A 10,820-nucleotide genomic window follows, 5' to 3' on the forward strand; every position below is an offset into this window, starting at 1 on the left:
TATTTCTCTCTTTTTCTGTATTATTTTATTAATTTTTAATAAAAAAAAATTGGGGAAGTAACGCCCCGTGGAGATGACCTTAAAAACTAACGGCTGCTAAGAGTGATGACGCAGCTCGGAGGTTACAAGATGAAATCCAATCCATCTTTAGAACTTTGCTATAGAACTTCACCATTGGAGATACATTTTATTTATCTTAAAAAATTTCTTAACTTAAGAATTTGTACTTTTTATAACTAAAATAATGTTAAAAAACTTGATAAAAAAACTTACTGTTGGAGATGGTTTAATGGATGGATGTTAGGAATACTTTCTTGCAAAATATAAATGCTCACGGATATATCTTGGATACACCTTATTTTCTACACACACAAAAAAAAGTTTATTGTTTGTAGACTACATAAGTCACGCTTAGGTTGAAACAAGCTTCACGACAATGGATCTTAGATTTTACGTATGGTGTGTGACAAAAAAAGAAAAAAAAGAAAGGATTTTACGTATGGTTTCACGTAGTCCTTGGTTGATACTACCTTGTTTGTTAAATAGAAATAATTCATGCATCTTTCTTGCTTTACTGATGAGATAGTTATTACTAGAATTAATTATATTGCTTTAAAATCTCTTATGTTTGGTTTGTGCAGTGAGTTCAAACATCAAGGATCTATGTCCCTTAGGCTTTTTTTTTTCTTGGACTGTAAGTGACAAGTTCTTTCAAGGACATATCTTTCTTTTGAGGAAGTAGACACTGAATTTATCTTGTAAGCAATTTTGTTCTCGTATATACATGCAATTCTTAGGCTAATTAAGTCAGTTTTTTTTTTTCCACGATCATATATAGTGATGTTCATTTTCTGTATGCACACTGACTTCCGAAACATCACAAAGCTTATTCATGTACGTACGTAGTGTATATCGTACATCACTACTTGTCTACTTTTACCTTTTGGTATACTCTCTTACTTAGCTCCTTGTTCATCGAGATTTTCTTCTTGTGATCTTTTGAGTTTGTTATTTATTTAGTCATTAATGTGATGTAACTTTTTTACTCAAGAGAAAAATATAAAGAATGAAATGAAGAATTAAAGTGTCTGATTTGAGGCTGAAACGAATCTAGACATCGACTTAATTATGAAAGAGGAAGAAAAAATGATATTGGAGTTTGATTCCTTTTTTTTTTTTTTTTTTTTGGACAAATGGAGTTTGATTCCTTGTTACAACTTACAACATAGATAGTGAGTGCGGTGACTCAGCGCTTGCATTTTCCATGTCATCCGATCCTACTGCGCCACTTGTTATAAATTGAAGTACGAAACCATCAAAATCATGAAACCAAGCTAGAGTCAATGACATTTAGCTGTTAGTGAATTATTTATTTTGCATTTAAAATATTCTTAATTTGTTATATAGGTTAAAATCTGCTAATCTTCGGTATCGCATGCAAAAACTAGATAAATTCAGTCTAAAGATGTTTTGACAAGAATTAGGAAAATTATGAAACCAAAGTGGTTTAATAGGAAATAGCTGTAGGTAGGAAATTCACGATATAAGGGCATGCGCTACTTAGTTCTTATAGGACAACTTGAGGTTCTGTTTCCCATTATCACATACCAAATCGATTTGATAAGAAGTTGGGTAAGTATAGTTTTGGAATGCGGCAAACAGACAACTCATCTACTTTAGCACATGTCGTAATCCAAATAGAGATGTGATCTATTATTAGTGGCCGTTTAAAATTTTAGTGGTCATTCGTAGAATGAGCTCTTATATTTGTATAGCATGCATATAATTTGATAGAAATAGAGTTTATGTGGCTTCTTTCACTAAGTTATATAGTCTACAATTAAAAAAAATTAAAGGATCATAATATTGATGAGTTAATTCTAAAAACTAAATAATTTGACGAGTTGAAAAGAGTACAATCACCTTTTTCCTCATTTGGGTATAGAGTACAGGAGTGGAGGCTACAAGTTGAGCTAGCCCAGTGATGCAAGAACTTACCACGGTCCATCCCTGATTTGTACAACACCTCTCTCTATATGTTAGAAATACAAGGACAATGTTCTCACGAACTGATATATTTATGTGCTTGGAGAGTTTTCTTTCTTTTTATTAAAATATGTATTATATATCGCAACGGAGAACTATTTAAAGCTATAAATACAGTACGATACAAATCAATGTACTGAGAGTCATCAACAGCTTCTTGTACATTTAATTATAAGCTGATCATATATGACATGTGTTGATATTGAGATTTCATAAAGAAGTGTCACACATCTGTCAAAAAGTTGAAGTATAGTAGTATAGAAGGGTTTAGAAGATCATGTAATTAATATGAAGATATTGTAATATTTGTTATACAACATGATCTTCTAGATCCTTCTATATATAGTATGTATGTCACCAATTAATGACTTAAACTCAGCACATTTGTAACGCTGAGATTCGAAAACATTAATATACACTAAGGTATAGTAATTCTAACATGGGAGTCGTTTGATTAATTTGTTTTTCTATATGATGCAAGAGTTAAAATAGAGGAGAGGGAGATATATAAAAAAAATAAAAACAAAACAAGAAAACTAGCTTGTGAAAAAAAGAAGAAGCTTGTGGTAAAGCCCAAGAACGAAGAATCACCCTCAACCATAGAAAGTTGCCAAATTTGCGAGAACAAAATATTTGCAGTATACCTGTATCAGTTATGCATCATGTGTGCATGTGGATCAGTTACCTGATCGTAAATTGATTGTTTCAGGGAATATCATAAAAAAAATATCATACAAAATATCACAAAATATTACGAGCTTTTCTAGACTTTTAGCAAATGTTTTTCCAGATTACTAGTGAGAAAGTCTTTCAAAAGTATTTAATTTTTGTTAATAAAAAGTTTGGGGCATTGCTTTCTATAAAGAAAATGATATATGGGGAACTCAAGAAAATAACACTGATATATTTTTTTGCATAAATGTTTTATTTTTGTACATAAAAAACAAATTTAATAATTTATGTACAAAATAATTCATATAAAATCCAATGACAGTAACATCGGAAATTACCGAAAAAATTATACTACTGTATCTTTAGAAATAACGAGCATTATTTTGATTTACTTAATTTTTAAGTTGTGTTTTACAAATTTTTATTTTTCTTATAACATTTTTGCAAGTATAGTAAAGTATGAATATTGAACCCTATTTTAATTCTATTTAAGTTTATACATAGGAATATGAGAAATTTATTTTTATGAGTGAATTAATATAAAACTGAAAATGTTTTCTAATTAAAACTATTTGTGCTAGTTTTAGGTTATTTATTAAAATTTAAATTAGTATGCATTTATTTTAGTAGAATTTATATCATGAAATTTATTTTTGTTTTAACTAGGGAGATGGAAATGAAATGAGATGATATTAGATAAAGAGAGGCAATATTTATTCATTTACAAAACTCATTTAGTAAAATATAATATTGAAAGGCAAGTTCTGAAATATTAATACCTAAAGTATGTAAAGAAAACAAATGATATGTTCTTTTGATAAGTGGTATACAAAAGCCAAGATATAATTTAATATCATTTTATAAGGTGTCCATCAGATTCTCTCTTACAGTCTCCCTTATAAATAATAGCTTGATCATGATAACATGTGATAAAACTCACACTCACAAATATCTCTCCTAATATACTCTCTTTCTCTCTCTCCCTGGTAACTGATAACAAAAAGGTTTGTTGAGACAAATCTACAGATATGGAAAAAGTGAGAGAGATTGTGAGAGAAGGGAGAAGAGTGGCAAAAGAAGACCCGAGGAGAGTTGTTCACTCGTTTAAAGTGGGTCTGGTTCTTGCCTTGGTCTCTTCTTTCTATTATTACCAACCTCTCTACGACAGCTTCGGTGTTAATGCAATGTGGGCTGTTATGACGGTTGTTGTCGTCTTCGAGTTCTCTGTTGGTCCGTCTTCGTATTCTTTATTTTTAGCTTTTTATTATTACTCTCCTTCATGATCTTTGCATGCAGCATGCATGCCATGCATTACGTAAATATTACAAGAACCAAAGTTTGGATAACAACATGATCACGTGTTATAGTTAAAGATCTCACTTTAATTGTCGTTTGTTATAATATACTTAGATGGTGTGTATATATATAATATATTAGGGGCCACGCTCGGTAAAGGATTGAACAGAGTGGCAGCGACACTCTTCGCCGGGGCACTTGGAATCGGAGCACATCACCTGGCCAGCATGTCTGGTGCAACAGGAGAACCCATTCTTCTTGCAATATTTGTCTTTATACAAGGTATATTTATATAAATCAAGTCCTTTATATATAACTATAAGGAAGAAGATATTATTATACTGTTTGTTTGCATTCAAGTTTGTTTTTGTATTTACATGTTATAATATAACATTTATTGGCTATTGTTCCTTGAGTCCTTTTCATTGCCGGAGTTCGATCATCTCTTTGAACAGTATGGGTTGATTCAATTCGTGCTAAACGTTTGAGCACGTAATGTTAGAATTCGGTTTATTGAAACACTTATCCTCCAGTCCGGATTATAGTTAAGCGGTTGGGAAAAGGAAAGATATATAACACTTTTTTAATATAGTAAAAGTTAGCGTTTGAGACAGATCACAGCCAAATTTGATAAATTAGTACTCGGATTAATGTTTTTTTTTGTTTTTCCTTTGGTTGGGTGTTATGTAGCTGCGTTGTCGACGTTTGTGAGGTTCTTCCCGCGGGTGAAGGCGAGATACGATTACAGCCTGTTGATATTCATACTCACTTTTGCGTTGATATCAGTGTCGGGGTTCAGAGAGGAGCAGGTTCTAATGCTGACCCATAAGAGAATCTCCACAGTGATTATCGGAGGGCTCAGTTGTGTCCTTATCTCCATCTTTGTCTGCCCTGTTTGGGCCGGCCAAGATCTTCATTCACTCCTAGCCTCTAACTTAGAGAAACTCTCCCTTTTCTTGTTAGGTATCTCCCTTTCATTATGATTTTTTTTTTTCTGATTTGAACAGTATAACTCTTTTAAGGTCAGTTTGGAACTCTAGATGCGTGGCAGATGTTTTGCCACTTGGTCACGCTTCTTTCTCGTGGGAAAAGTTTCAAGTTTTCTTATGCGCTTCCATTTTGTGTGATGACTAATAAGGATATTTTTGATAATGATCTTTAACAAATATAACATGTTAGAGAATTTTGTTTCATTGTTAAATTCTTTATTTGTAAGAATTATAATTTTATTCAAGCTGGAAGGACATTAATAGAATTATAAACTTATTCAAGTTGGAAGGACATTAATAAAAAAATTTAAAAGAAATAATTTCATAGAATGAAATTTGATATACTTTATCAAACAAAAAAAGAGATTTGATATCTCCGTTTAATTTTTCTTTTTGTTTTAAGGAATTTTAACTTTTTCTGTCAAGCACACTTAAACAGTTAAATTAAAACATAAACTCCCTGATTGGATGCTAATTTTTTAAGTAAATAGTTTTACAAAGTTAACATCAACATATTTTTTTCTAGGTAATTTAAAAGGTTGGTGAATATATAAAATCCTACTATATCTATTACATTGGATTTAAACTATGATATGAAATGGAATATTTATTTTTTACTATCAAGAAAATAAAAGTTGGAGTTTGGCAGATTTTGGGGACAAGTATTGTGAAGCTGTAGGAAATGATGACACCAAAGAGGTTGACAAACGAAAAAAGGATTTTGACAACTATAAAAGTGTTCTCAACTCAAAAAGCAATGAAGAATCTTTGGTTAGTGGTGTACCCTGAAATTTTCACTTCTTGCTTTATTTTTCACTACTATATCTCATTTCATTGTGTTTTTTTGTCGTTTTCTTATATAGGCTAATTTTGCAAAATGGGAGCCTGGTCACGGCCAATTCAGATTCCGACACCCTTGGAAACAATATCTAGCTCTCGGTGAACTCATCCGACAATGTGCTTACCGTATTCATGCCCTCAATTCATATCTTAATGCTGATGATACTAAGGTATTGTTTCACCAAATCTTCGTAAACTTGAAACCAATATAATGTTCTTGATGTAGGTTTTGTAAGTTAAATTGAAAAACAATTTTGCCTTAAAAGCCTTCTCAAAGTCTTAGGAAATAATTTGTCTAAACCACTTTTCTATAAACTCTTCATTTATTTATTTTAAAAGGTATTCATTCGTTTGTTATAATTTTTCAGGTACCAGTTGATATAAAACATAAACTACGAGAACCATTGAAAACAATGAGTTTGGAGTCAGGCAAAGCGATGAAAGAAATGTCAATGTCGTTAAAGAAAATGACGAAACCATCTTCATGTGATCTTCATGTCCAAAACGCACGATCTGCATGCAAATCTCTCACCAACTTACTTAATTCAGGCATCTTGAAAGAAGTTGAGCCACTAGAATTGATCTCACTTCTGACCGCGATCTCCTTGCTCATCGACATTATTAATCTGACAGAGAAAATCTTGGAATCCCTACATGAACTAGCATCGGCTGCAAAGTTTAAGGACAAGATTGAACGGCCTTTGTCTTTCGAGAAAACAAATGCCAAAAGCATTGTTTGTGTCCGGCCGATCAAATGTCATGATGATCATGTGGTTACAATTATTGAAGATGATGGTAATAATGATGACACATCAAAAAATGATAATCGCTCGAAGGAGGTTTCGAACCATGAGAAATATGAAGGCAGTGATACACATGTACACATAAAATGTGTTTCATGTGGTGGTCACACATGTCTTTGTGATGTCGTAGAATGTAGTAGATAATGGTAGTCCTAAAAGAATTTATAATGATTAATTAATTATAACTTTGATTGATTCTAATATATGTTGTGATGATTCAAGTCCTACTCATATGATTTGTGAAGTACATTTTAGAGCCTAAACTTAATGTTATGAAAATTACTAGGAAGGTCACTAGAATTAAATATAACATCTTTCTTTATAACATATAATTCCATTAATAATCAGTTAATTATATATACAAACCACATCAAATAGGTCATTACATTTACACCATTGATGAATGAAATGTGTCTTCAACTTCAGTATGATTCTAACTAATATTGTAATTTAACATTTAATTCTTTTTTATTTACTTGGGTATAAAGTTGTTTAATTACGTTTCATAGTTTTATATTCCAGAACTAATATATAGTATGAGATATTTTGTGCAATTATCTTGTTTCTAATTTGTGAAATATTTTGACCTTGATGGTAGTTGGGTGACTTATCTACGGAGAAGCACACATCACCCTCCACTACCTTTCTCAATGATCTGTAAGATTCGAGACGTGGTTGACTTGATAACCCAAGTGGCTTAAGTATCTGCATAACAGAAGAAGACGAGAGAGAGACAAATAGTTATATAATAGGACTCCAAGGTAACTCAGGGAACTAATTCTCCAGCTTGGCTTCGTATTATCAAACTAGATGAATCCAACCACATAAACACTACCACAATCAGACTGTAGATAAAACAAGCCGTAAACCCTTATGTATCTTCATCATAAACAGAACAAGTCCAGTGATTAGATAAACAAACAACATGACTCTTAGAAAAACTGTGTTATCAAGCAGTTTGATTCAACCTAGAGCTAGGAATCCAAAGAAACCCAAAGACAATCAGATTTTAGGCATAACAAAAAAAAACCATTAATCTTACATCATGGGACCTAGAGAACTTGGATTCAGACACATTACTTTCACAAATTGATATATAAAACTTGGGGAAAGACATTACCGGTGAAGAACGTCTAAGACTATAGCAGTACGAGCGTCGGTGACACACACGTACATTTTGGTATCTCCCTTTTCTATGGGTTTGAAAGCCTCATTTTCCTTAGTGGTTGTGTTGTACAATATGAGCTTATCACTCGCCATTTTGTGATTTTTCCTCACAGAAAATCTGAGGAAAAAAACTTGAAAATACAACTTTACTTCTGAGTATATCTGGAATTGTATGCTGCTTTTGGGCCTTTTGTAAACTGCTGTTGGGCCTTTTATGAATCTGTCTTGTTTTTGAGCCCTTTTCATGGCTAGTTCATACTTTGTGCATACGTATAATCTGCTAAATAAATGGGGTTAATATAGCTGCGATAAGATAGTTTGTGTCTTGTACGAGTTTAAGAGTATAGCAATTTTCGTATCTTTTTAGAGTGGCAAATCCATATTTTTTAATACGATTTTCATTGGCCTTTCAGAATATATTTTATTTTTAAGCTCAATTATCTAAATTAGTTTTCTTAAAAACTTAACAACTTTAAAAGGTAATATACTAATATGTGAAGATATATGCTATACAATTTCAATAGAAATTAAATAATTTCTTAAGCCAACAAGTCTTGGGATGACATAAAGAGGATAAAACGACATTATAAGAACATGAAATTGGTATGACAACAACAATTATTGTATACTTTTCTTTTTACATCGATTTAGTAAGAAGCATTTAGATTTGGCAAGTAAAAAGAGAAAGGAACTTAAAATTATAGTTAAACGAATGGATAAAGCCGTAAGCGTTATTTGAGGTGGGAAAAGTGGTGACGTGAGCGAAATCGCCAGTGTCACATCTCAAGTGTCAGTCTTTACTCTTGTACAACCAAATATCGTATCATATAGATTTGGTATCATTAAGGATAATAATTAGCTCTAGGCTTGTTATTAGGCCATCACCAATAATTTTCATACTATTAAATAACCTTTTTCAAGTATGTGTGTCGTCGTTTTGATGATCCTCCACAATTGCAGTTTGCAACCTCCGATAGAAGTTGTCATCTCTTGACACTGACACTGCCTGTCTCTGCCCCAAAGCCGATTTAAAATTTAATTCTTTCAACCACATCATCAAATCATCATCATCATTATTATTGTATGGTTAATTATGACTATCACTTCCATTAATTATTTGCATTGACATTTGCAACCGTACTCATAAATTTTCCCAACGGTACATTTGCCTTTGGAGATAATATACTTGTCTTTTTTATTTGCACTTTCTACGTAAAAACTATATTTTTGTACAGATAGTATGGTGTGAAATAGAAACGTAATGCTATAGTTATATTTTACTTAGAAAATCAAAAGAGATAACGATGATTTCATTCACATGAGCAACAAAAGTAGTGCATATCTTACATTCACTTTCATGAAACAAGCTTAGCAAAATGAAACTGAATAGACAAAGAAAAAAAGTCTCCTTGCAGGATGATAAACCGATAAAACATAAGAGTTAATATACAATATGAAATTAATTAAGTAAAAGCAACAAGGTGAGGTCAAGGGAGATGAGAGTGGTTTCTTGGCTGTCTTGGTGGGTTCACATGATGGTGCAAAGGGTCAGGTCCTGAAGGAACGGTTCTAAGCTCTTCATGTAGCCCTAAACCTTTGACCTTCTCTTCTTTCTCTCCATTTGCTCCTCCCCAGTTACTCCCCTTCTTCATCATCATCATCTGCCAAAGTAAAGACCATTTTATTGTTTCATACTAACAATTGCACACCATAATAAATACAAATGGATTTGGACTAGATATATTTGAATGTGCGTATGTATTTATAGAGGAACCTATGTAGAACATGACAACTAAAGCAATCAAAACAGTGGTCGGACTTGGACTAGATATATGAATGTTTAGGTATTAGTACAAGTTGGAGCGAACCTTGCGCGTGGGGAGTGCATGAACGTCGGCATGAGCTTGAGTGAGATCTGGTGAGATAATAAACCAAAGACAAGTTATAATGATAGTTATAAGATGCGTGAACATGAGTGACAGAGTTTTTAGATGAAGGAGAGAGATTGAGATCACCAGAAGCATCATGGAGGAACAAGAGGCAGAAGAGTAGCAGTAGCACAAGACTTCTCGAATCCATTTTTTTTGAGAGAAAGTTAATGAGAGAGATGGAGAGCTAGAGAGAGAGAGAGAGAAAGATATAAACTGTTTTCACTGTGGTGATGAAATGAGAAGGGGACAGTCCAATTTATAGCGTAAACCTAGAAGAAGGAACGGGGTCACCTATTTTAATTTTTTTTATTGGTTATAAAAACTAAAAAGTAGATATTTTGGTTACTTTTACATAATATATGATTTATATGTATTATGTAGTATCGGAATCTTCATTACTCTACCGCATCAATGGGCTTAAATTATATATATATATATATATATATATATTTCAGGTTCATATATATTAAGAGCTCATGAGTTTGTTTATAGTTTAGCTATATAAATCAACTAGATAAGGGCGTGGGTATTAAAATTTTTGAAGAGAATAAATCATAAATCCTAAACAATATTTTTAAAATATAAAATTTTATTTTATTTTTTGAAGTAAATATATAAATAATTTTAGTTAAAAAAAAAATCATATCTGTATTTACCTTCATACATTTATTTATATTTTTTTATATATTAGAACAATTAGTACAATAATCTAAAGCTAAATTATATCCCACCAAAATCAGATTTTTATTTACCTTCATATACTTATTTATATATATATATATATATTTTTGACAACCTTATTTATATTTTTAATATATTATAATAATTATTACAATAATAATTATTACAATAATCTAAAGCTAAATTATACCCCCACAAATTTTTTTGCCAAATACTCATCATTAAAAATATTATTATTGTCAAATTTCAAAAACGTTTCACAACTTATTACAAAATATTTTACATGCAAAGACTTCATCAAAGCAATAGATAATGTAGTAACCACATGCAATTTTACTGTACGTTTCACCATTAAAAATATGCTCTTAAACCCCTAATTGATTTTATTGTTAAAA

The 10,820-nt window shown here is 31.6% G+C and overlaps 2 protein-coding genes across 3 annotated transcripts; one reads left to right on the forward strand and one right to left on the reverse strand.

Moving 5' to 3' along the window:
- Positions 1-3,644: 3,644 nt before the first annotated feature.
- Positions 3,645-6,847, forward strand: LOC104703548 (aluminum-activated malate transporter 7-like). The gene is made up of 6 exons (XM_010419576.2): positions 3,645-3,948; positions 4,156-4,296; positions 4,705-4,977; positions 5,653-5,774; positions 5,867-6,013; positions 6,212-6,847. Exons 1-6 carry the CDS (start codon positions 3,747-3,749, stop codon positions 6,788-6,790), a joined length of 1,464 nt encoding a protein of 487 aa, XP_010417878.1. The 5' UTR covers positions 3,645-3,746; the 3' UTR covers positions 6,791-6,847.
- Positions 6,848-9,300: 2,453 nt separating this feature from the next.
- CLV3 (CLAVATA3) lies at positions 9,301-9,892 on the reverse strand. 2 transcript variants are annotated; one of them, XM_010421111.1, is made up of 3 exons: positions 9,829-9,892; positions 9,682-9,728; positions 9,301-9,474 (listed from the first exon to the last, which is right to left on the reverse strand). In XM_010421111.1, exons 1-3 carry the CDS (start codon positions 9,890-9,892, stop codon positions 9,301-9,303), a joined length of 285 nt encoding a protein of 94 aa, XP_010419413.1. The 2 variants fall into 2 exon arrangements, with proteins under 2 accessions (XP_010419413.1, XP_087316038.1); XM_087459912.1 differs by having other exon boundaries at positions 9,682-9,892.
- Between the last annotated feature and the right edge of the window lie 928 nt (positions 9,893-10,820).

This window comes from Camelina sativa, chromosome 7 (assembly GCF_030686135.1).
Source record: "Camelina sativa cultivar CO46 ecotype springtype chromosome 7, ASM3068613v1".
NCBI classification, from domain to species: domain Eukaryota; kingdom Viridiplantae; phylum Streptophyta; class Magnoliopsida; order Brassicales; family Brassicaceae; genus Camelina; species Camelina sativa.